Source organism: Tauraco erythrolophus, chromosome 28 (assembly GCF_009769465.1).
Source record: "Tauraco erythrolophus isolate bTauEry1 chromosome 28, bTauEry1.pri, whole genome shotgun sequence".
NCBI lineage: Eukaryota > Metazoa > Chordata > Aves > Musophagiformes > Musophagidae > Tauraco > Tauraco erythrolophus.
Window position 1 is genome coordinate 3,375,239 of NC_141492.1, and position 26,461 is coordinate 3,401,699.

Sequence of the window (26,461 nt, forward strand, 5' to 3'; positions counted from 1 at the left end):
GAACTACGGTGCACAGTCCTGCCTAGGTGGTTTGATTTCCCCACCGACACCTCTTCCCCCCCCAGGTGTTGTATACCTGCAACTTTAGCAAACTCCTTATAGTATTTCACATCACCTCTAGAGAAGCCTGGTTTTGCACCTTGAAAAACCACTGTCCTGCTGCTGTTTTCCTGTGTACTGCCTCCTTTCTTCAGCAGAAGGACAGCTGATAGACATTCCTCTATCAACATACCATATTGATTTGTGCATAAAGATCCCTTTCCTTTCTGGAAGTATTCATGATAGCCAGATAGGGACTTTGAATTTTACCTCACTTTTTCCTGGCTTCTGATTTTATAGATTCACTTGCAAACTAGTTTGTTCATCTTACTGCAGAAACTTTTAAACAAAGTTCTACATGCCAGCTGCTGTCAAATGACCCATTTAGAAGTCAATAAAGCTGGTGAATGGCATTTGTTTTGTTGTTGGGTAGAGAATTCTCCGAGTGTATAGAGAGTAAATATGATCTGGTTTTGTGCAACTGGGGAAAAATCCAATTTGCCTTTCATTCAATATGTTTGTTTCTCTAAGGAAATTCAATATTCCTTTCTGTGTGATAGAACAAACCAGTTTATCTGAGGGACTGCCTTCACAAGTGCAACAAAAACTATTTGGGCTGGACTTGTTCCCGTTTTTATAAATCAGTGTAATAAAGTAATCAGACCAGAACTCTGGGTCGAAGTTAAGGAATCCCCTAGAACATTTTAGCACTTTATCTTATTGTGGGATTGTTCACCTTCTCTGTTCAAACCTTTCCTCCTGCAGATACTTCGTTACTGTGTGATGGTTTATCTGATTTTCTGTTTACGAGGTTTGGCTGCTCAGCTTTGGTTTGGTCCTTAATGGAGGAGTCTCGAGCAGGCTGGAACTGGTGAAGCATCGTTCTTAGAGTGAATAGTCTTTCTCTGTCTTTTTGTTGCCATCAGCCCTCCTCCCCATCCTGTTAGTGGGAAGATGACCTCTTGCAGCGGAGTCATCTAGTTGTAGCATCTGCAGGTGAAAAACAATCTCTTACGAAATAAATGGAGCGCTGGCGTCTGTCGGTGGAGCATCTATTATTTACTTTCCTTTGAGTGAACTGATAACTTCATTCATGAAGTGGGGGAAGAGTTGAGCAAAGGGAATATATATCATTTTAGATGGAATAAGGCAGGATGTGACAGCATCTCCTGTCCTAACCTGGAGAGACTTGCTCAATGGCCGGTAGGGATTTTAATTACTGCTGTAAAATCAGACTGTGTGGATCCTTTCACAGAGTTATATTGGAAAGATAGGTGGGGATGAGTTTTATGGATCGTTACTGCCTCTGGTAAAAGTATTGAGATGTCTGTCTGTTCAAGAAGTGTTTTTATTGTCACAGCCTGCAACACCATGCAGATAAGATGAATGACAGGAAGGTAGGAGAAACAAGGACAGATGGAGCAAGTGTTAGGAAAGGATATCTCGGTAACTGGTGCTGGCATGGTGTCTGTAATAGGCTTAGTTCAACGCTGTACTTGATTTATGCTTTAAAGGCATCTTTTTACAAGACCTTACAGTAGAAATCTGTTGTTAATAATGATTCAGGTATCTTTGTTCAATTCTTCATTTCCTGGGGCTGCTGAATGCATTAACACACAGTAATACTCAGATAAGAGCTGTGCTTGCAAGTAGAAGGAGCAGTAAGTGGGAGTGGCCCAGAGCTTGGGGCAAACTAGTGATACAGAACGATGGTCTCCAGACTTTTTTGATTGCACCCCCTTATCAGCAAAAAAAATTTTGAGCGCACGTCCCGATATACGTGTTTGTTTATAAAATGTATTACTACATGTGTGTATATATATACACATGTATTACTGTGCTGAAATATTATGTACATTATAAAACATACACAAAAATAGAAATTTAAAAAAAGATGAGATACAGATAGAATAAACACTATTTTAAAGACCTGTTTTATTGATTAATGGTGCAAAAAGTATTTTCTTCCTGAACCCCAGTGGATGGTTTTGTCCACCCCACTTTGAAGACTGCTGATATAGAAAACTTGAAATATTCCAGTCAGGGCTAATGTAATATATTACATGTTTTCTAGCACACTGTCCCTTTTTTTAGAGGTTTAGATATTTTTTCCCTCCAGGCAACATTTATTTTGGCAGACTTTCTGTTCCAGTCAAGAATGAAATAGTCCGTAGAAATGACACAAGTCTTTTATTTCTAAAGTGGCTTCTCCAAGTCAGTGCTGAGGCACAGCTGAATTGTCTACAGCTTTCAGTCTGCCTGTTTGAAGGGAAGAATAATACGGTAATGTGTTAGCCCAGCATTAGAGCTTTTTGGTGAAAGGGGAAAAATGTTAAATATGCAGAAATCATAGAATCATGGAATGGTTTGGGTTGGAAGGGACCTCAAAGATCATCTAGTTCCAACCCCCCTGCCGTGAGCAGGGACACCCTCCACTACACCAGGTTGCTCAAAGCCTCATCCAGTCTGGCCTTGAACACTGCCAGGGATGGGGCAGCCACAGCTTCTCTGGGCAACCTGGTCCAGTGCCTCACCACCCTCAGAGGGAAGAATTTCTTCCTTAGATCTAATCTAAATCTCCCCTCTTTCAGTTTTAAAGCCATTTCCCCTTGTCCTATCATTACATGCCCTTGTAAAAAGCCCCTCTCCAGCTTTCCTGTAGGCCCCCTTTAGGTACTGGAAGGCTGCTATAAGATCACCCCGGAGCCTTCTCTTCTCCAGGCTGAACAGTCCCAGCTCTCTTAGCCTGTCTCCATAGCAGAGGTTCTCCAGCCCTCACATCCATCTTCGTGGCCTCCTCTGGACTCACTCCAACAACTCCATGTCCTTCTGATGTTGGGGACCCCAGAGCTGAATGCAGTATTCCAGGTGGGGTATCTTGGTGTACGAAGCTAAATGTTGCCTATTTCTTGAAACAGGTGACAGCAAAGTAAAGGCCCGTCCTCCGAAAGTGAAAGGTGACAGAAAGAAGAAGCACCTTTTTCATCAACACCAACACCATCCCCAAGCACCTCAGCCTCCTCTGCAGCAGCAGCCGCCGCTGCCACCGCCGCCGGCACCACAGCAGCAGCTGGCAGAGGAACAGGTACCAGTGGCACGGCCACCAGTACCCCCAGCAGTGCCCATGTCGTCCACAGCAGAAAAGAGCTTGCCCCCGGCTCCCCTGAACATTATCCAGCCCTTGGAGGCGCCGGTTGAAGAAGATGACTTTAAACCTCGGCCGATCATTCCCATGCTTTATGTGGTTCCTCGGACCAAAAAGGTGGTGTTTGACAAGGAGCGGATGTCCTGCCAGCAGGCCTTTGAGCAGTTTGCCACGCAGAAGAGTCCAAGTTGGCGGGAACAGACGGTCCCTATGGAAATCTCTGTGAAGGAGGAGGAAAATGCGGAAGCAGAAAATACAGAAGTTGCTACAGAGGTCAGTAACTTACAGGTATGCATGACCAAAGAGGTGACTATAAGATTTTCTAGTTTTAAGCAACAAGTTGAGGACCAAACTTGGAATGAGAGGAGTCCTGAATTGTGCCTGAGCTTCCAGTGGAACAGTGCCATGTTGGAGAGCCATAGAGTGCTTTTACAGGAAGAGATGATTTTAGAATCATAGAATGGTTAGGGTTGGAAGGGACCTCAAAGATCATCATCATCACACTTTCTCATAGTTCAGTCCATAGTTCAGTCCGTCATTGCGTTGATGCTAGCCAATTAATCAAACTTGTTACTGTCTTCAAAAGGTAAAGTAGAGAATCTTTTTTCTTGCTCCTGATAGCACAGATGATGCTGAAATGATCCTCCCAAGCACTAGGCAGGAAGAGCCAGCACGAGCAAATGGCTGCTGCAGAGCAACTATTACGAGCAGTAGAACGGAACAATCCTCAGGGGAACTTTGATCCCACCAACATTTCAGTAATTCTTCCACCTTGTTTCTGACTCCTCCAGCTGACAGGGTGTGCTTTATGCTTTTCCAGCATGTGCTTTATGCTTCCAAGTGCTGGCCTGCCATGGAGTGTTGTCTAGGGATCTTTTCCATCGTGAAATTTAGCGCTGGAAAAGTTGGCAGAGAACTTTTTCATGGACAGTGCAGTTCATGACACGTAATCTGTCTCAGGCATCTCTTTTCCTTGGGGATTGCTTTCCTGTGGACAGGTTCCAAATGAGGAAAGAGGAAAATGTTTAGCAATTAGCAGCAAGTCAGAGTGATATCACGTGGCTCTATTCTCCTGCATGATGCTGCTGAAAGAGCCAAGGGAATGGCAAAGCTCCCGTTAGAAGTTGTGGGGATGGGGGGAAATGTGCATTGCCATACCAGCATGGCACAGTTAGCGTACCTTTCATGTAAATGTTTCTAAGTCATAATGGCTGCAGACTAGAGAGGAAAAAAAACGCTCTGCTGGGCTGCCCTAAGTACCTTCATCTCCGCTCACTCCTGCGTAACATGGAAGGGACTTGGATTTCATTCCTAATGCTGTGGCACTGCTGCTTGTCCTTGTGTTTGTGAACCACAGCAGCTCGTACTGTCGATTTCTAGTGCAAAGTAACTCACCTGTGAAGCCTTCGGTGCCCTGCACCAGAGGGCTGGCAGCCCCTGTGATGCTGGCTGGCACACGGGGCAGTGGGTCCAGTAAGATATAAATATACTCGTCATAAAACGCACTGTGATGTTCTAGCAGAATGTTTCTGGTCCTGTGTGCCCTGTGGGTAATTTTTGTGCTAGAGTTCCTAGCTGTTGCTGTGATTGACCAGACTTTTGGTAAGCTAATGGAATTAGCAGGCTTGAAGCTGTTCTGAGGCTGTTGGGATTTTAAGGAAACGCTGTGGTTTACCTTTACCCGACACTTTAAGAGATAGCATTGGCTTTATCTTCTACAGTAATTGGCTTGGGAGGCTTTATTGATTGCAGCCAACAGGCAGCGAAAAGTGTGGGAATTCAAGAACTCTCTATGACAAGGATCCTGCCTCTGGCATCCTGTGCTCTCCCTTGCTTGCCAGGATATTTTAGGGTTCCCATCTAGCTTGTTCTGTTTTGTTACAGACCGCCTCAGCTTTTTCAAAAATGAAGATGGAGATAAAAAAGAGTCGTCGTCATCCCCTGGGCAAACCACCAACGCGCTCCCCGTTGTCGGTGGTTAAACAGGAGACCTCGAGTGATGAGGGTGAGTGCACTGGCATCGGGAATGCTTGAATGTCTTGTCTGATCTGAAGAATTGCTGAAGCTATTAACATAACTGGATGGCCTGAAACTTTTTGTGTTACACTCAACTGGTAGAAAATGCAGCGCGTTCCCATTTTGATAACCCAGCTGGAAACAAAATTCATCTGTGGGAGGTGTCCCTTCTCACCTCCCACCCTTTTTTCTCTCAAGAAAAATATTTTGCTGGCTACAGAATGAGGTAGCATTTTGGGCAAAGGGAAGAAAAAACAGTTCACAGAAAATAACATCTTAAACTAAAAGCTCCTTCTGAGATATTGCATTAAAATGAGATCTCTTCACCTCAGGGAGTGTTAGAGGTCAAGTCTGTTGTTATGTGTGTAAGAGAAAGTTAATTCTAAATTTTTGGTTGGCTCTGTAATTCATGTGAATGTTGGGGTCTTACTTTTCTTGGCAGATCCAGAAATGAGAACTAGAAAATCTCTCAGTGCTTAACTTTTTTAACCACTGATTTCTCTTTTCCCCCATTCCAGTCACTGTGAAGGCCATAACAGTCTAGAGAGGGAAGGAAAAATAACCCTCTTACCTCTCATTTCTGTTTTGTGGTGTAATTTACCACTTCTGGGTTTTGCCCACATTGTAAAGTACTCAGAACATAGAAAAGTCCCCAGGAAGAAGCTTTTGCAGGCTGGGGCAGGTAGGTGAAGGTGTAGTTGGCAGTCCTTGCTTTTACAACTTTATATTCAAAAGGATGTTTGTTGTCTTTCCTGTTCACTCTCCTTCAGAGACTGTATCCATTGATTTTAGAGAAACTTTGTGTAGGAAGGGGGTATCCTGTACCTACATAGCTCCATTTCCTCTCCAAGGATGGTGCATTTGACGTCTTGCATATGTATAATGTGGAGTGAAGTGGTGAAAGGCCGTTAGGACTAGTTACCTTGGTTTGGGGTGAGACCTTGCAGCAAACCTTGGCTAATGAGGGTCCTTTAGCACAGATTCTTCTCACTGTTTTGACTTTTTGAATGGTGTACAGGGACTTTGCTGGCTGACTCAGGAGCAACTTTCTGTGAAAGTTGGTATTTCTTGGGGACTGATTTATAGCACTGTTGGGCAAAATCTGATCAGACAGATTCTTCTCTTCCCTGCCAGGGAGCAGAAGCAGCTCTCTGTGTTCCTTGCTTTTTCAGGGCTAGTGTGTGAGGATGATCTGGAGGCTGTTGCGAGGAAGAGCGAGCATGTAAATTAAGGGAATGCATATGCTACACTGAGATTCAGTTCAGGCAAATCGTTAGTCTTTTCTTCTTGCGTGTAACTTGCTGGAAATGTAGGAGCCATCCTGGACGCTGTGTGCCATCTAGAATCCATGCTGGGGTGAATGAAGGTGGTGGTAACATAAAACAGTCATTTCCTTTTTTCTCTCAGTCTGTCACTCTGGATTATGATGCTGGTTTCATTGGTTTCACTGGTATCGTAAATCCATGCCTGTCTCCTGATGTGCCTCGACTAAAATTTGGAGAAACACGTGGTTTGGTTTTTGGCTCTTGTCTTAAGATGTCATTAAAGGTGCTTGATTTGTTGAAAAGGGTGAGGGTTGAGCTTTGCTTTGAAAGTAAGACATCTTGAAAGTATCAGTCTGCATAGTGCTCTTTTTCAAACTGTGTCTGTGCCTTACACGAAGCGTTGACACATAAGCACGTGTAGCTGAAGTTAAGGCTGTAGAACATGTCCTTGCAAATCTGTTTTGTTACCAGCTCTGGTCTGATACACACCGAAGTGGCAGCTGGCTCCTGGCATGAGAAGTATCTTCCTCTAGGAAGCAAAGGCTAACTCACCCCCTGGAAAGGCTCTTTCCATTTGTCTCCCTTTCCAGCAGAACCCCAGGCAGTGTTGTGGAAAAGGCTATGGTATTAGCAATTATTGTTATCCTTTAGATACCAAGATGAAAATAAAAATATAGTAAGACAAGACATTTTTTAGGAAGTAACCCTCATTTGAAGTGTGACAGAGATACACAGACAGCATTCATCATCTAAAAAAAAAGATTGATTAATTAAACACATTAAAATTTCCCCCGTTGGCTGGCAAATATGTCAGTTTAGTTGGGAACATTTGAAATCTGAAACGTAAACTTAGCTGTTGTGTTGTACCACAAATTCCTTTCATCCTTTCTGGCAACCTAAGAGTCTGAAAAATCTTAAAAGGGAGGTAGAAATGGGGAGGAGACTTGGACTTGTTGAGAGCAGAACATTAACTGTGTGTTTCCAGTAATTAACAGTGGAGCAGTGAACAATTTGGTTTAACGTGCTGAGCTCTGGGGATAATGTTCCACTAAGATGTTTTTAAGTTCCCCTGGCCAAAGCTGTTCTTTTGGAAACTTTGCAGATCGACAATGCAAGGAGTGATTTACACTTAGTCTTGCGTGGAAAATTTCTTTGACACTTATAGTGACTCAAAATTCCTTAATAAGGAACAGTAAGAAACTCGGACCCCCAAACTGACACGAATGGGTTCTGCAGTGGTTTAATCATGAAACGCCAAGGGCCTTTTAAAGGGTTTGTAAAAACAAAGAATTAGCAAACTAATTAGCACAGGCAGTACCTGTGGGAGCCCTGGCCGAAGAAGAGGTGGTGAATTCGAGTTGGAGGCTTAGTGGTTTGTGCTTGATGGAAGTAGCTGAGAAGCAGCTGCAGAAAAAGAAAAGCAAGCTCGAACCCGGGACGTCTCATGGCCAGGATTTGTGTTTGCAGAAACAGGTACGGGATGCGCTTCGGGGTGGTTGAAACAGATTTGCTGCTGGTCGGTGGGAACTGGGATCTGACCTAACCAAACCAGCACGAACTGCACACGCGTCTTCCAGACAACAGGGTTCCCAGCTGGAGAAAGGGCTGGGGGATTTCCTTGCACTTGCATCACGCGTTTTGAATTTGGCTTCTTCAAAAGCGTGTTGTAGGTTTCCACAGCTAGAGAGTTAGGAAGGCAGTAAATCTAGATTCTCCTCCTTCTTCTTTCTCATGAACAGTCATCGATGTCTCTATCTCGTCTATCCTACCCATGAAGTGGAGATTATATCTGTTTGAGGAAGTTTTTGAGGCACACATGTATGAGGAACCATGGATGAGTTGAATGTTCTTAATTATCGAAGTTCTTGTGTTGTCGAAACATCAGCCTTTTAACCCTCCCTTGCTGCGTTTTCCTCTACTGGCTGTAGACTGTTTTGCCTCTACTGACTGTTTGGGGATTTTTTTTCTTTCTAGAAACATTTCCATTTTCTGGGGAGGAAGATATGAGTGACCCAGAGGCTTTGAAATCTTTACTTTCCCTCCAGTGGAAGAATAAAGCACATAATTTCCCAGCTGAAAGAAAATTCAATGCAGCTGCTGCCCTGAGTGAGCCATACTGTGCTGTCTGTACCCTCTTCTACCCGTATAACCAGGTAATTCCTGATCCAGGTACTGCGTGGGGGCTGCTCGGTGAGGCACGATGCAGAGGTTTATAATAAAGTACGAAGACTCGTGTCGTTTGCACACCAAAGATTTGTGTTTGGGTTTGGCAGAGGCGGCGGATGGAGCCTTTTTTGTTCTCTTTCCTGGCTTCCCTGCTTTTCTCAGCTTTCATTTTTTTAAATGGCACATCAAGAGCTTTGCACTGCGAACACTATTTCATGCAGAGCAGCAGTGCCGTAACGGGCATGGGATTGCTCTTGGTTAGGGGTGGGCCCAGACTCCTGAATATATGCAAACAGGCAGCAAAAAAATATAAAAATTTACTGAGTAAGCACGTACATCATTTTTCTCGAAACTACCAATATGCTTTGGGATACGTTCTGAGCAGAAAGGCAAAATTTATCAGATGAATTAGTTATTTGCCCAGTTGTGTATTGATTTGTTCTTGCGTGCTTCTGGAGCCAAATCTGGCTTTGTGTGTCCACTAGGAATACATGCCGTAGATGCATATATGTGTGTTGGAAGCTTTTTCTGAGAAAAGCAGAATCCACCTCCCCCCTCAATAAAATCTCCTGATTTATTGTACAGACCAAAAATAAAAGAGCTGCTCTGATTGCTGGATGTTGTTTTATAATGGTTGTAAGGAAAACTGGGTACAGCTGGACTGTTTTAATCCCTTGTTTTTAACTCTGGTCTTCTACCAAAAACCTTGAAATGTCCTTCAGGAGAAATTCTTGCAGAAAGAGTAGGGAAGGATGCCAAAAGGATGAGAGAGGGGGAGGGAAGGTCCTGCTTTTATTAATATTTTTCTTTTTTTTTTTTTTTATCCCTTTGGTTTTTTCAGCTGCAATTTAGGAATTTAGATTTTTACAGAAGAAAAACAGGGAAAGCATCTCATTATTCTAATGTTTCTTTGAGCTTTCAAAATGATGGTATTTTTCTGTTTAAGTCCTTACAGATGGATAAAGAAGCTGTCCCGGTCTCCGCAGGGGAGACCACCTCTTTCGTCCACCTTTCTAAGTGCGGACAAAAGACCAAGCCTCTGATCCCGGAGATGTGCTTTACCTCAAGTGGAGAAAACACAGAGCCTCTTCCTTCAAATTCATATATTGGAGAGGATGGAACCAGTCCCTTGATATCCTGTGCCAAATGCTGCCTGCAGGTTCATGCTAGTGAGTGTTTCCTTCTTCGCCAAAGCGTTTTGGGTATCGAGAAACTCACAGGTTTCTTTCTACATTGCCTGTGTTTAAATTCCATCTTGGCATGCTTTCTGTACCTGTCACTCCCACTTTTTCCTTTTCTGGTACTAATATGTCTGTATATTTGAGTCCCACTTGGCAGTCACTGATCTTAAAAATACACACAAATATTCTTTTTGCTGTTTGTTTTGTTGGCTGATTCTTCTGTGTCTCACGGAAGAGATTCTGTCTTGTCTTATCTTTCATTTTTTGTAATGAAGCAGGAATCACAAAGCTGATGGCACTCTTTTCACTTGTTCAAATATGGGTCTGCTGGGTAGGGTTGTGTTGTTCTTGCGTGCATCAGAGATGATGGAGGAGTTTCTGAGGTTTATTTTATTAGTGTCTGTGTTTCTGTTTGTAGGAATGGCACTTGATTACCAAAAGGAACATATGTCTGGTTTTTTTCCTTGATAGTTATGTCTTAAAGAAGATCTGATTAATCCTGGTACAGTGTACCTTCGCTGTAGATTGTTCAACATCTAGTTAACATTTGCACTCGTCCAGGAGATGTGACGAATTACTGTTCAGCTGTTTGATCTTGACAGATGGGAAATCTTATTTGACTTGCATCAGCTGGAATTACTTTTGTTGTTCCAATTTTATAGCCCACAGGTCACCGTGCAGCTCAGCATGACTGTCTCTTGTGGAGCACTAGAATGCAACTTTTATTTCTGTCCTGCATCCGTGATTATGGTCACTCCTGGCTAATCAGAGCATGCGAGGCAGAGTGAGCGTGAGGATGAAGACTGCTTCCTTAATTCACAAATGTGATCAAAACAGAGATGCTGCATCTTGTACATCCATATGTCTTCAATACTCTAGTCTATCAAAACGGTTTCAGTGGCCAAATTCTGTTTAGGGACAGAGGAATGTGGGCAAAGTGCTGTTAATCTGCCATCTCAGACAGGGCGTAGAGAAATTCGGCTTTGTGTTCTGGCTGTGCCGTACCCTTGAGGATAGGGCAGAAGTTGAATCTGGTCTGATGTGGTCTCCAGCGTCTTGTTTCCTTGTCACTGCTTGTACTTCCAGACTGCGACATCCCTTTGACTTTGCTGCAGAGAATCCATTTGCTTTTATTATGGGATTGCAGTGTCGAGGTGTGTTTTGGTTAATCTGGCAGCGTGCTGCAAAACCAGTTGGCAGCCTGCTTGTTCTTGAGAAGTGCCCTCACCCAGCTGTGCCAGGTTATGACAACAGCAAGGATGTAGAGAGAAGAAGAAAGCTTTTGCCAAGATTTCTGGGTATTTAAGGTGCTTACAAAGTCCATAAAAAAAGCATACCTTTCTTGTTCCGTGTGGATCATCCTCACGGGACAATGTGCTGTTCAGCAAGCGTGATGACTGCTCCCCTCACATCCCACAGTCCAGCTACCTGTTGTCTTGAAGCAAGAAATCAATACTGAAATTCAGCCTGTTCTCCACCGTTTTGAGCTCCAGCAGTGTTTCAGTTAAGGGTAGACCCCTTTTCTCTCTCAGCTCAGTTTCCAGATCAGTTTTTTTAGACTCAGCACCCCTGCCCGTTTTCCAGGACTAGGCTGAATCTGCTTTCTTGATTTGCCATATGATGAAAAGAGACTTCAGATGCAGAAGACAGCTGCGGATCTATATTATTGACTTTTTTTGACGTAATGTTTATCTGGTTAAGTGGATGATTTTTATAAATCAGGTTATTGTGGCAATCTCAGTGCTTTCTGAATAACTTCAATTCAGTAGTTGGAGACTCTCCAGCTGAAATTTTGTGTTCAGTTTTGTTAGGAGAGGTAAAGGTTAGGGGATGAGCTTTGTGTTAGCTAGGATGCTGGCCTGCAATTTCTGGTATGTCCAATTTTTTGCTACAGACTTTCTTTGCAAGCGTGGGAGAGTCACGTAGATGGAATTTTTCAAAAGCATTTATATATCTTGTCCTTATTGTCTTCAGTGGCCAACCTCAATGCCTTTTCCAGAATTCTAAAGGCTTTTTTGGTCTTATTTCCCTGTCTTTTTAATAAGTATAATACCACTTTACTATTTTAGGGCTGCAGAGAAGTATGTAGGAGGATTTGGTGCTTGCATATCACAGTCACTGACGCTCTATCAAGTCAGATGTTTCTAACACTTCATATAACCAGAAATTAGTATTAGTTTAAATACTGTTAAATACGTGAAATGCATATTTTTAATTTCCTTGCAATGTTAGTGGGTTTGTCCTTCCTCATACCACCACTTAGCAAAGATGACTGCTTCAATCGTGGTAAAATTCAGTGGTCTTAACTGTTTTGATGTGTGAGTGCATTCCAGCAGTAGTAGCATCACTTTTGAGCCCAGTTGTTGCCTGAAGGATCAAAGTACTGCTACTGTAGTCCTTGCAAAAGAGAGAGAGAAAAAAAAAAGAGGGTTAGATGTGTGTGATTTTTTTTGTTTGTTTGTTCATTTTTAGACCTGCTGATCCCAAATTCTGCCCCCCTTCCCAAAGATGACTTTTCTTACGACTTTTGTCTGAGCCTAGACTATTGTGTGTGGTTATTCAAATGCTACGCCTGATTTCAAAGATGCTTCTGAATTTAAAAGTCAGCAAGTTGATACTACAGATGCTTTCGCAGAACTCTGAAGGATTTAACTTTGTTTCTTTCAGGCTGTTACGGAATACGTCCAGACTTGGTGAATGAGAGTTGGTCTTGCTCGCGGTGCTCAGCCAACGCTTGGGCAGCGGTAAGAATCTGCTCTTCTGGAGGCAGAAGAAAACTTACAGTGGGAATTAGTTAGATACTTAACAGAGATGGGTGGTGGGAGGGGTACAGTTTGCCTTTGCATCCCAGATGTGGCGTAGTCATTTTTTTGGGAAAGATTGACAGTCTAGCAGAGGTTTTTGGCCCAGTTCTGAAGGAGTTCTGTTCCTACAGGAATGTTGCCTGTGTAATCTCAGGGGAGGAGCTCTTCAGATGACCACCGATGGGCGGTAAGTGATGCTTTTCAACATGTTTTTCCCTCCATACTGCATCTGATCTTCTAGTGTTGTGAATTTGGTCTTGATGCTCAGTTTTGGCATTATGGAGTTACGTGCTACTCCCTGACTTGGCAGGATGAGCTTGAGTGACTGTGCTGTCTTACTCACACTCTGCACCAGGCTTCTCAATAGCAGAGGTAACGTGGCTCTGAACACTTGTTGAATTTGGTTATTTCTCAGAAGTCTTTTCAGAGAATATTTAGTTTCATGCAATATCAGATACGTAAGAAGGTTGATCCTTGTTGTTCCAGAGACATTTACCTTGTGTGACCGTGATTAACGATCGGTTGGTAATGTTGCCAAGGCTGCCAACCACCATAAATATGCCTCGATACTGAGGGAGTTAGAGAAATGTTAAGTGCCCTCTTGAGTATTTAATTCAAATAATGGCAGACTGATTTCTCTCCAACTTTTTTTCCAGGTGGATCCATATAATCTGTGCTATTGCTGTCCCCGAGGCCCGTTTTCTCAACGTAATAGAGCGTCATCCTGTGGATATCAGCGCTATTCCAGAGCAGAGATGGAAACTGGTGGGTGTCTTTTACCTGTAGAGAGTGTTTGTGAGCAAGAGCCAAGAAAAAGACTTTAACTAGACAGAAAAACATTGTGTGCAGGATTATGTAGTAGCTGAGGTTGGAGGTGATGTTCTTGCTCTTATTTCCAACAAATGCACCGGGAAGCTGTATTGTTTGGATGTCTTCCGAGGTCCTGCCTCAGTGCTTTGACACACAAACGAGTTGTGATTACCAGACCTGCTTTTACTCTCTAGGAGTCTGCCCTTACCCTGGGCAGAGCCTCGGGCGCTTACCCACTTCACAGTCAGGGCTAAATTACCTGGAAGCTTGATTTGCTGAAAGCACTGCGTGGGGAGTGCGAGGGGACGTGGTGACTAGAAGGAAGCTGACGTATTACTGACTTGTTCATCTGTCATTTCGTTCGTCTTTCTTTACCAATATTTCTCATTTTTCTATCAAGACATCTCTTGTAGAAATTAAAACACATTTCTTTGTGACCGTGACTGCAAGGCGAAACTGCCAAGATTTAATAAAAGTCCAACTACAAGTTGTTATTTAGTTGCGTCGCCTCGTCTGAGGGATTAGTAATGGATGATTCATTAGCTCAGAGCAATTAATCTTAATGTTAGTTAATGCCCCATCACTGCAGTGTGTTATTGCAAAATAAATTGTGCTTTTGCTGCTTTTTTCGTACGGAAGTCAGCTGGGTGACGGTGGGGAGTGTGGTAGGGGGAAGGTGGGTGATGGTACGTTGGTCAGCGTTGATATATTTGTTAACGGCACAGCTCTTTAGTGCAGGCAGCCCAGCCAGGGCCTGGGTGAGAGATTAGGAAGAATCTCTGGCTGCTTCCAGAGTTATTTCTCTGTTGTGCAAATGGGTTTTGTACACAAATGTGAATGTAAAAAGCATTCATTATTCAGGTGGAGTGATGGAGCAGCGTGATGTGAGAATGATAAATCTTGCAGCAGTGGTTCTTTATGGATCATCTGACATTTCCAGCATGCATCCTCTTCATTACCAGCACTTGTAACGATGAACTAAAAATCCTTTTACACAAGACTCACTTTTATTGCTTAATGGAGCCTCACAAGGAAACATGACTTAATTCTTTAACTCTTCTGTGGCTACCTTGCAATCCTATAGAGCCAGGGCATTGTTAACATACGTAAGACTTGCTTCATTCTGCTCCAAAGCATTGGCTGTGCCCTCCAAAGCCTCTGCACAGTCCTGCTACAGATCTGCCTAAAAAAATCATAGTTTTGTTGATTTCTTCAGCGTTGCATTCCATTCGCACCTCACGTTTTCTTCACATCTGGGGAAAGGTAGAGAATTTTTATATGAAGTACCTTGACTTACACAATCTAATGATGTGATTTACAGGCACCTCTTCCTTATGTTGGAGTTGGTAAAAGCCTGGCTTGTCGCTCAGTTCTTGTCAAAGCCTGGCTTTAAACAATTCTCATGGAAAGTGTTAGCATGGGTGGTGCTGCGTAGTGCTTCATCAGAACCAGAGTAACTTTTCCAGAGGTGTAAGGCGGTTTTATTTCTGCCAGGAACTGTCATGACTCAGCCGACAGGACGTGTTGGCTAGTCCAGGTCGCTCTGGGCACAGGTTCAGATCTTGGTTTTGACTTTCTGTCAGCATGCCAGTGTGATCCCTCTGTAAGGTGTCTGGTGCCCTATACAGCTAGTCCAGCTGTTAGGATGTAAGAAGTAGATTTCAGCCTAATTACTCTATGCTCAAGAATGTTATCAGGTAAGTATTGTTGTATTTAGACTGATTTATATAAATCTTTCTGCTCTGGTCTATACTTGTGAATGCATTTACGATACATATGCACACACCATCGATGTCTGTTGAAAACAGTTGGTGGTGTCACCACTTACATCGTGGCTTTGAGTGTTGTTTGCTACAGGAAAGCAAGCAAATAAATTACCTCGAGCTGAAATTGAAATGAGTTTTAGAGTTACAAAGTAGGTAAAGATCAAAAAAAATTAATCCAGGTGGCAGAATGTAAAGGCAGTGGTGCTTATAGCAGTAGTGTTGGTGAAGAAGTGTAAAGGAAATTTAAATTGAGTAAGACTGTGTGGAGAAACACACTCATGAGCCATCGTGGAGAGTTTTAGGATCCTTTATAGGAATTTGCAGGTAATTCATGGAGCACGTAGGAGTCAGTGGAGGAGTTGGGGGTGTCTGTTTTTTGGAGGTGTGCAACTGCAATTAGGAAGATGAACTGAAGGTGACTGAAAGGTGGTGGATCTGATGACTTTGCCCATGACTGAGTTGATGTAGATAAAATTGGAGAGATGGCTGAAAAAGATGGAAGAGGAGAGAAGGAATGATGTGAAGGTTGAGGACAGTTGAAGCGAAAGGATGAAGCTAATGAAGGAAAGAGAGGGGTAGAGGTTATCAGTGATGATTTTTGGTTTTTATTTTTAATATCTTTCGATTGTTTTAAGTTACTGTGAGAGGGCTGAGGTCACAAGCAGTTGCAGGGATCCGTTCAAAGAGTATCTCTTGTTCTTGGAGTGTGCACCAGGCCTCCCCTTTCCAGCACAGACTTCTCAGTCCATTTGTGGGTATTGCGTCGTTCTAAAGAATGCAGGTTGCATGCTCCTGATTAATGGTGTATTATGGGCCTGTGCGCATAAATTATTTATGACGTGGAAATTTGGAATAATTAGCTGTCATTCCTCGGTGGAGTAAATGAATTGCAGTGTTCATCATGCAGGAGACAGCCCATTTCTTACTCTCAGCTATGACCCGACTCTCCGCTGCGCATTTATTCTGAAGATTTTTCTCCTGTGCTTTAGACCTTCTCTCTTCTACCACCTCCCCTCCCACAGAAAATGTCTGTAAATCTACACGTGCTGCTTTACCGCAGCGCTTGGCGCCGGCACTTCCGTCCATCCCATCTCCCACGCTTCCACATCTACGTTTTCACTCCTTCCACTGTCTTCTACCTGATCTAGTTGGAGATATCCCTGTTCCTTGCAGGGGGGTTGGACTAGATGACCTTTGAAGGTCCCTTCCAGCCCTAACCATTCTATGATTCTATGATTCTACATTGCAGTGTCGCCGTAGCTCACGTCTTTCTTTATCCTTTGATCATGTTTGCTCTGGATCTTGCACCGGTGTAGCTCTTTGACCTGTCACCAGGAGGTTCTCTGGCCACGGGGGCGTCGTGGGGCGCATGCTAATCCTTCTGCCTCGGGAGAGTCCTGTTGGCATCAATAAAGGCAGATTCCTGACACTGGAGGGTTAACGCTCCCGCGAGGCGGTGCATCAGCAGTTGTCCCTGCTGGCAGGAGGACCAGGTATTGGCAGTTTAATAACGAGATCTCGTTGCCATTGACTTGCTTTCAGAGCCGTGGCCCTGCTGGGCACTTTGCTGTCGAGCTTATCGGCCTTTTGAGCACGGTTTGCCGAGCGATAACGGCCTCGCTTATTAAATACTGAAAAACACGTTCCGGCAACGCCGCGGCTCTGGCTTTGAATTTCCTGCCTTTTGTTAGTGTAAGTAAAAAGGCCAAATTAATCTTTGGTGTAAACATACTGACTTCAGTTAATTCCCAGGAAGTGAATTTGACTTGTTTCATATACACGTGGGGCAGAGCCCGGTCAGGGAGGGGTGATGTTGCACAGGAATAAGGAAGAATTCATCTCCCTTTCTTTTCCATGTTTTGCTTTCAAGGAAAAGAGCAATACTCTTTGGAGAAGGAACGGTCTTTTATTTGTCTTGGCAGCGTGTTGTAGCTCGTGCAGTGGGGCCCTGGCTCTTAGCTGTGGTAACACAAATTTAACCTTGAAATTTGGCAATTCTTATTTTGCATTTTCTGGATAGTTTATAATACGATACCACTCTCTGTATTTTTGAGGGTTCACTTCTAAAAGAGAGCTCAGATCTAGCAGCAGAGCGAATTTGTACTTCTGGGGGTTGTATTGGCTTATTGTGTGATCTCGGGCAGCTTGTGTTACATTTCTGATCCCACGGGATGTAGTAATTCATACGGACCTTAAAATTGAGGTCGTGTGTTCTGTAATGTTGCATACTTGGAGCTCTGCTTTAATGGGAGTGGGGTAAACGAGAGGCCACGGAGAGCGGAGGAGGGGAAGAAGGGCTCTGTTTAATGTCAGACACTGCAGAGAGCAAAGGAATCTGTCGTTCGCAGGATCACAGCCTCCTTGTAGGACACGTGTGTTTGGATGAGTGGATGGATTGGGGGGAGGCAGGGGATCACACCTGGGGTTTGGAGACAATCACCTGGAAACGGGCATGGAAAACCACTGCATTCCTCTCTTCCTCCTTGTCTGTGGAAATTATTTCCTTGCAATAAATAAATTACATAGCTGTATAGTCAGATTCATGGGCAGGACCGTTTTGTTTATATGAAGTGTTTATTCTGCTGAGTAAAATACGTGTTCATCTCACGTGTGTGATACTAATTGTTCCCCAATTTGCCTTGTCTGAGCCTCAGGTATAAGATGGAGAAGCTGCCATCGGTCAGTGACAGATTCCCTAGACTTAAAATGTTAAAAGCTAAGAATGGTGTTTCCAGATAGTTCCCTGGAAACACCACACAAGCATCCAACTTAAATTCCTTTAGATTGGGATTCCCAAAACCTGATCTTGTGTATTTCTGAGGGGCTGGAAACAAGAATTTGGTGCTGTTAGGGAATGAGGAAATGTTTCTTGTTTCTCCCTGACACCTAATGCTTGCTGCCAAGTCTACAGTGCCGTAAGGTTTACGATTTTTAGCTTTGAAAAAATTCAGATTTCTTTTTAAAGCAGTCACACATCTTAAGTTGAATACTCACCCCCTCTAAGTGCTGTCCGATTGATTAGCCTAATAACTGGTTCTGCTTCGCAGAAAATGAGTTGAAAAAATACTGAAAGGTTTCATACCTTTTTTCCCCCTGTAATTCTGATGTTTGGTATAATGATTTTATTTCTTCTGTTTGCAAAACAGTGACTGACTTAACTACAATAACTAATCTGACATGGATACCAATAAACCATTTGCGGTTGATATGTTTATGCGCGTGAAATAAACATGCAGTATTTTTGTTCCATTATATAAAATCATATTCCATTAGATCTAATAGGTATAATGTCTTGTTAAATATAATAGAACAAATTATTGCACAGTTATTTTTTGTTCTGTTCTTTCAAAAAATGAAAGCGTTATTTTCTAGCGACGTACCTGTGACGATCCAGCTGCTGTTTGAATTAACACAGGTACATTTAATATGTGTAAGGAGGATGAGTACTGAGCTGTAGCAGGTCTCTAACACCACTGATGGTGTTACACCCTCCTGTTCTCTCAGCCCTCCAGTGAACATAGTCTTAAACTGGATTTAAGTCTCCTTCACTGTCCAGCGTGGTTCTGGAGGGCTGAGTTACTGGTGGATGTCGTCATCTTCAAGGGAATGATAAGTTAGTACCTGCTGTAGTTTCTTGGCTTATGAGCAATTCTAGGCAAGAGTATATAGGCAGTTCTGGAAGCATTGGGCTTGACCTCTCTGCAGACATCACTATTTTTGGCTTCTGGGCCCTCGGCACCGGCTTTTCCACCACGTCGGGTAACGGGGTGCCACGCGTTGCGTTGAAGCTGCTGTCAGCTGCCTGCGCAATGCTGACCTGTGTTTCTTTTCAGAAATGTGTCTACTGTCGGAAACGGATGAAGAAAGTGTCCGGTGCCTGCATCCAGTGCTCCTACGAGCACTGCTCCACGTCCTTCCACGTGACCTGCGCGCACGCGGCCGGCGTGCCCATGGAGCCAGATGACTGGCCCTATGTTGTGTCCATCACTTGCTTCAAACACAAAGCAGCTAACCAGAATGTATGTTTGTTTGATTTTGGTTTGGGGTTTGGTTTGGGTTTTGTTGGTTTTGGTTTTGGTTGGTGTTCGTTTTTTTTTTTTTTTTTTGTAGAACAGTTTCTTTATGCCTACATCTGTGACGCAGCTTTTATGATTGCAAATTGCAAATTATTTATTCCCTTTTCTCCACAACACAGATTCAGTTTCGAAAGGAGGTGACCCTTGGACAGACTGTGATCACAAAGAACCGGAATGGACTCTACTACAGATGTAAAGTGATTGGCATGACGACACAGACTTTCTACGAAGTAAACTTTGATGATGGTTCATACAGCGACAACGTTTACCCTGAAAGCATTATTGTAAGCAGCTCTCTGTGGAGGCTCTTAGTGTTATAGATGAGTACAAAGTGCAGGGCGTGCTTTGGGGTGGAACAACGAAGTAAAACTTAAAAAAAAAAAAAGTAGTAAAAAGTAAAATTGCTGCTCGCGTAGAAAAACTCATACTGCTCTTCATTACTGTTCTTCTTGTTTATGACATGATCTCATTTCGTTTTTCTGTTCCTTTGCCAAGATGTGATTTGCTATATGCAGATGACTTAACAGAAAGCAGTGTTTGTTTTGAGTTGCATCCTCTTTGTTTTGCGGTTGAATAATCCCGTTTTTTCAACTGACAAACGTGATTCGTGGGGGCAGCAGATAGTCTGTAAGCACTTCTGGTTCAAAACAAGGAATATATAGAAGAGGCTGACTTGTCAGCTCGTGCCTTCTCTTCCTGGTTGTGCCATTGATTCACCACGTGAAACAGAGCAGGTCACCCCTCTTGCTTTTGTTGATACAGGAGATCTGATGTTTTGGGATTTGTCATGAGCAATTTCCTAGAACGGAGTCCTGTCACCAGAGGAGGTGCAAGTGTTTATTTCTGGTCTCTCACTGGTTAATAGTTTTGTTTGAGATGACTGCAATTAATCACAAGTGCAGAAACTTTCTTATACTTAATTAGAGTGTTCTGTAGCAACTTTCTTGAGCAGTGATTTTAACACATCCCTTTAGTTCTTGAGCTTTGTCTGCCTGACGTCTTTCACTCCGTGTCTCCAGAGCAGAGACTGTATCCAAATGGGACCCCCTCCAGAGGGCGAGTTGGTTCAACTGCAGTGGACAGATGGAGTCATCTATAAGGCCAAGTTCATTGCAGCCCAGATCAGTCAGATTTACCAGGTGAGTATGGAAGAGTACCCACATGCTTCATGTCACCGTGTCTGGTTGTTGCTCGAATTGTTGCTCGCTGGTGTTGAACGCTTGCTCTGGTCACGAAGGGAGAATTTGCCTTTTGAAATGAATACTGCTGTGCTCTAAATTTGAGTATAACCTTAAACCAGGATCGGGGTGAAGGTTTTCGTGGTAGAGTGTGGATGTATGGATAGACATATGTCTAGGCTGCATCTGCTTTTAAAATAGGAAATAAATTTCCCCTTTTCCTTACAATTCAGCTCTGACTCTGGTCAAAAGTGACCTACTTGAACGACTCTCTGATGGCTCCCCTGTGGCTGGAGCTCAGCTTGTGGTCTACAGTTCCCCATGAGTCAGTATCTACATAGTTAAAACTTTCCTTGACACTTGGAGAGGAAGGAATGGGTCAGGAGACTACTTCAAGGGGGTAAATAATCCCCCTTGGTACTTTATGGTACCGCAGCAGCGTGTGAGAATAATGTCCTGCTGCTGTTGTGTGAGGAGTTGGAAACCTTCAGTCTCTAGCCTCATACAGTCTCACCATCTCTATTTTTAAGGTGAAAAAAAACAGCAGCCAGGGTTTTTTTGTCTTTCAATCTGTTCCAGTTATGAGATTTTTTTTTTTTTTTTACGGAAGGTTGTAATACTCAGTACAGGAGGCTTTTACCTGGTGCACAGTGTCAGTATTTCAGCACAGAAGGTTTTATAAAACGCAGTGCATTCATTCAATGAAATCCTTTTTAAATGGTACCAAGAAGTTGAAAATTATTGTGATTCGGAAAGTATACTTTGTGCACGTCCTTTTGAAAATTACTAGCTGAAATTTGCAAATAATTGTTATTTTAAAGAGATTAATGCCTCTGGACAAAAGGCAAAGGACGTCCCATATATTGTATATGTTTGAAATGAGGTTCTGGTTTCTATCCTTTCTACACTGAGTGTTTCATATCTGTGTGCAAAGAGCACAATAACCCACCTTGTCAGTTAACGGGCTTTTTGGTGCGAATAATGGATGTTAACTGCCTCGGAGAAGATGTGATCTGAGGTGACCCTGGTTATGAATAAGTACAATATATAGTTCCATAAAGATCTATTGTTATGCATGCTTTCCAGTTTAATCACAGCATAGGAAATTGTCATTGATTTCTCAAAGGTACAATAATTTGAAATAGGCTATTCCACTGATAGTGCCAGATGAGAGAAAAATATGCGTGAGTCGTCTGTGTTTTTCAAATCACACAGTTACCTATAAGTAAAGCTCTTCCCCGTGGGGAAAATAGTAGCTTCCATATTGGTTCCCTATGTAGATACTTAAATACTTAGATATTAAAAAACACAGAGACAGATTTGTTGTGAAAGCGTGTTCATAGGAGGACGACAGCATGAATTAGCTTTTGCATTTTAAACTTGTCTGATTTTGCAGTAGCTTCCCAGTTCACGCCTCTTAAGTCCGTATTTTCTGTGCAAAGATTAGATGTGTATATTTTTTTAAAAAATTGAGCCCAAATGACTTGTCTTTTGACTTGCTCTAATGTGTGTTACAACAGGGGTCTAACTCATATCAGTGGTTCGGAGGTTTAACAACAAGGTCCAACCACTCAGTGCTAGTTTAAGATGTGCCTGCCCTCAGTCACAACTCCTGCCTTTCTCCTAGAAGTTGAGCTGGTGTAGCAGAAATAGCAGACAGCAATCTGCCCGTGCCTCCGCTCTCAAACTGCGTCGCTCGTGTTCCCTTCTGACTCTGTTATGGCAGTGGTGATCCGTAAAACCAGAGAGTAAATGGGACCAGTAGCATCTTAAACCACCTCAGCAGGGCTCAGCAGAGCTCATCTTCCCAAGCCTGTTCTCCCACCTGCATAGTTACTCCAGCTGACATGTGCTGCTCAGTTGAGGGACCTCAGTTCTGGTCTTGCATAGCTGATGAGCTGCAAGACCTGGGCAGCTCAGGAGGAGGGGTTCAGAGCACAGATGCTTTCTTCCTTCTGAATTTGGCCAGTCTGAACCAGACATCCCATATTAAGCTGTGGTGTATGTCCTTCTGCGTTATCCGGAAAAGCGTAGTGAGTCTTGAGCAAAGGAAATGAGAATCTCTTAAAGACTTTTAATAGTTCTAACATTTTTATGTGCACATTTCCCTGAATAAACATTCCTGTAACATCTGATGCATAATTCATGATACAATCAGTGCTCAGTGAAAAGGTTTTGATGCGACGAGTTACCACCGGTTTTTGTACCTGGCTGACTGTGTCTGCTTGTTAAAACACAAATGTATTTTTGTAGCAGGAGTTGTTTCCTTATGACATGTGAAAACGCTTTGTTTGAGATGAAAGAGATCCTTGCCATATTGGTCTGAATACAGGATTGCCTTTTATTATAAGCGAAAGGCTTCTTTTTTCAGGATTTCAGTCAGAAATCAGTAGAAATCTCTCGTGCTCTGACTGTAGGGCAGGCATAGTGCTCCAGCTGTAGTGTAGACGTTTGAGGATCCACAGGAGCACTGGATGAAACCATATGGGCCTGATGAGATGGGTGACCCTGAGCAGCACTGAAACCAGCACTTTTTTGGGTTCAGCATCCGTAACACACTTTAGGGATTTGCAAAGGCTGTGTTCTACAGCAGTCCTAGAGACATGCAGCACTGAGAACGGGGGATCATCCATGGCAGCTGGCCCCTGATCCATCCTTCGTGTCATCTGGGAACGGCCTGTCGAGGTACCGTCACTGGAGAGGCCAAGTTTTTATTTTATCTTCTGCCTACTCTGCAGGTCGAGTTTGAGGATGGTTCCCAACTAATGGTAAAGCGTGGGGATATTTATACCTTGGAGGAAGAGCTTCCCAAGAGAGTGAAATCTCGCCTGGTGAGTATCAAAGTAGCAGAAACAGTAGACTAGCTGTTGCTTGCAGTACTTGTTCACATTTTCTGAGCATATTGTTTAGACACTAGGTGAGTGCAGCCTCCAGTCTCTGTGGCTGTAAAACTGCTTGTCATTCACTAAATAGGCAGAGTAGAAGAAATCCTTCATCTAAATGCTTGAGAAGCGTTGAAATGATTTTCCCTTTCACGTGTTCAGATCTGATCTTTGCTTTTTCTGGTTAAAAGGGTTACCTTCATATCATTTTACACATTATGAATTTAGTAATACAGACTGCCATTCTGTCCGAATACTGCCTTTCATCAGAGGTGAGGTGAATTGGTCTACAGCTCAGTGGTTTCTGGAGAACTGGTTAGCAACACGAGACCAAACTCCTGTTTCTCACCAAATAGGAGATTTAGAACGTAGCTCTTACCTATAAAGCTCTTAATCTAAAAGACCAGCTTGTCTTTAACTGCATACAGTGGAATTATTGAGCCTAGAAAACATGAGGGATTTATTTCGTAGGTTTTTTAGTTCCACACTTGCTGGGTGTTTTAAGACCTGGTGCTTTAACCTTTAAAGCCATCTCATTTAAACAAATGATGAAACTGGTTTCTGCTCAAATGGAGAATATACAGTTTTCTGCTTCATTCTAAATGCCTGTTACGTCAGCCACTGCAGGACAGGGACGGATCCACAAGGTTAATTTGTGATCAGGTTGTGGTGTCTCTTTTACGAGACAAAAAAGAGGATGGTCCAACCTTGCCTTAAGACTCTCTGGATCGCTGTGCCAGGCTAAAGCAGTGATTCACTGAACCTGTGAATCGGTGGCCACTAGCAGAAGTGCGAGATGCATCGTCAAAAATGGCCAGTTCTGTGGAAGAGCTGGTGACAGTTTGGAGGAGACTTTAGTTTGCTTGTGCATGAAATCTTGAAGGGTTTTACCCAAAAGCCACTTGTAAAACGCTTTCTGTAATGTAGCTCTGGATGGCACCTCCATCTTGTTTGAAGTCATTTGTCTCAGTAAGACCTCATGGCATAAATTTTGGAGGTTAATAATAATTTACCTTGTTATCCTTGAAGAGACTTCTGGTGGCAAAGAAGCATCCTAGAATTCATTTTTAGGATGTGCACAGTATTCTAGTATATTTAAGCGTGTCTCATAATAAAGACAACATATTGGAGCCCTGAAATACAGAATTTGGAAAGAAACATACTCTCTGCATCAAGCTTTATAACAGACAAAGAGACATCAAGCTTTATAACAGTTCCAGAGAAAGGAATGCAAGCTGGAAAGTGAATAAAAAGTTCCAAGTCCAGTTGAAAGCTAAGGCTTTTCCCATGTCCTTTCTGCTGCCAGAAGTGTTAGACGGTGCTCCGTGGCAGAGATGCTCACGGTGCTTTCATGTAGTACAGCAGAACAAAGGAACAAAGCGAGAGGAGATAATAATTTCTACCAAGAAATGCATCTCATTTGAGAGTGTAAGAGCAGGACGAACAGAAGCCATTATTCATAGGGTGATCCGTAAATGCTCCCTTTGGGTCTTTAAAAAAAAAAAAAAAAAAAGGACATCAGAGAAGCCCCAGTTTCTGCAGTGCCTTCCACTAGGAGTGAATAACCCGAAGAGGCAGAGGAGGATAAGAATAAACAGAGAACTGGCAAGGCAGGAGCTGAAGTGAAAGATACTGTGAAACAGAAGGAAGGCAACTCGAGGGTTTTAGGAGCCCGGAATTTTGAATTTCAGCCGTGTGCTCTGCATGTTTCGGAACTCACTTTTTCTGCAGGAATACTCTGAGCCAAATCGTTGGCTTGCTGTCCCTGCTGTCCCGTTCTGCAGGCGCGCTCCACGGTTTGCGCCCGTGTCTCTCCCCCTTTTCCTGCTGTGCCTCTAACGATTGTGCTTTCCTGTCTCCTGCAGTCCCTCAGCACTGGGGCCCCTCAGGAGGATGTATTTTCGGGAGATGAAGTGAGGGCAGCCAAGCGTCCCCGGCTGGGGAATTCCAGAAATCCTGAAGAATACGGACAAAACCCAGATTACTTGGCCTTTATGGAGAGCCTGCTGCAGACGCAGTACCAGCCTGGAACTCAGAGCAACATGTTTTAACCAGAATTAATAAAAAAATATTAAATTAACCCTTTTCACGCCTGTGGATAAACAACCAGGGAACTGTGGAATAGAAGACCATCCTTGTGCAATAGCCTGCTGTGAATTCTTTCATCTACTCTTGGTTTGAACTGCAAGAAACCCCCGTCTGGCTGCACGCTACCTCTACTTTGCCAGACGTTGCTGACCAATAGAGTAGGGAGCTTGGAAAACCTTCAGACAACATTTCACAGACTTTGGAAGAGTTTATACTAATGGGCTTTGTGACTGACTCCTTTTTATGAGGCTTGGAAAGGGTTAATATTTAACAGAATGACTTTTTAAAAATATGTCAAACTCTTTTGTCTTTAAAGGTGCTATTACATTGACTACTGAAGCAGCCTTTGGAATTGTGTTTTCTGTACATAAGCGTCACCTTTGTGAAGTTTTCTATAAAGGAGCATTATTAAAAAAAAAAAAGCAAACAAAAATAGGAAAACAAAAAGTTTCCACAAAAAGTTTTTCTAGATTATGGCTTTAAAACAGAAAATAAAATCCTCCCCCCTCCCCCCCAAATGAAATGTGACTAATAACTACAGCGGGGAGAGAGAGCAAGAGCAGATGTCCTGGAAAATTCTGGGTTCTTTTTTTTTGTAAAGAAACACTATCTTATTTGTAAGCTGGGGGAGATGGGGAAAGAAATGTTTCATAGCTGGGATGTTTCTTACCGTTACTTCTCTTACCGACATGTGATAGATAATGTACATTTCTGCCACGTCACCAGGAAGGGACCTGGGGAAGAAGTGGCCAGGTTCTGGTCATTCTGTCGTCTTCCTTCCCCATCTTTGCCATCACAGTTGCTTTCTAGTTAAAAATCAGCATGGCTTTCAGTTACAGTACACCCCTCCGTTTTGGCAAGTTGCTGCTGCTTGTGTTAGTTCCTTGACGAGCCATCCCCCTTCCCCACTGCAGACTGGAGCGTCGCGGGATCGCTCTGGCTCTTTGGTAGGCATGTCTCCCATAGGAACCTTTTTCTTTTCTTTGTCTCCTTTTTTTTTTTTTTTTTTTTTTTTTTTTTTTTTTTTGAGTTATGCTCCTTAACA

General features: G+C 43.1%; 1 protein-coding gene across 3 annotated transcripts in view; it reads left to right on the top strand.

The window, feature by feature from the left end:
* The window catches only part of KDM4B (lysine demethylase 4B), a 92,210-nt gene extending 65,852 nt beyond the window's left edge, over window positions 1–26,358 (top strand). For 2 of the 3 annotated variants that reach the window (XM_086627574.1, XM_086627573.1), the window contains 12 exons: window positions 2,958–3,472; window positions 5,069–5,189; window positions 8,440–8,618; window positions 9,578–9,800; window positions 12,480–12,556; window positions 12,748–12,803; window positions 13,273–13,381; window positions 19,026–19,211; window positions 19,388–19,552; window positions 20,288–20,407; window positions 23,185–23,277; window positions 25,194–26,358. In XM_086627574.1, coding sequence (XP_086483700.1) covers window positions 2,958–3,472; window positions 5,069–5,189; window positions 8,440–8,618; window positions 9,578–9,800; window positions 12,480–12,556; window positions 12,748–12,803; window positions 13,273–13,381; window positions 19,026–19,211; window positions 19,388–19,552; window positions 20,288–20,407; window positions 23,185–23,277; window positions 25,194–25,379 — 2,030 coding nt within the window. In that variant the 3' untranslated portion in view covers window positions 25,380–26,358. The remainder of the gene's footprint in view (window positions 1–2,957; window positions 3,473–5,068; window positions 5,190–8,439; window positions 8,619–9,577; window positions 9,801–12,479; window positions 12,557–12,747; window positions 12,804–13,272; window positions 13,382–19,025; window positions 19,212–19,387; window positions 19,553–20,287; window positions 20,408–23,184; window positions 23,278–25,193) is intronic. The other variant, XM_086627575.1, reaches the window with a different exon arrangement.
* Window positions 26,359–26,461: the final 103 nt, after the last annotated feature.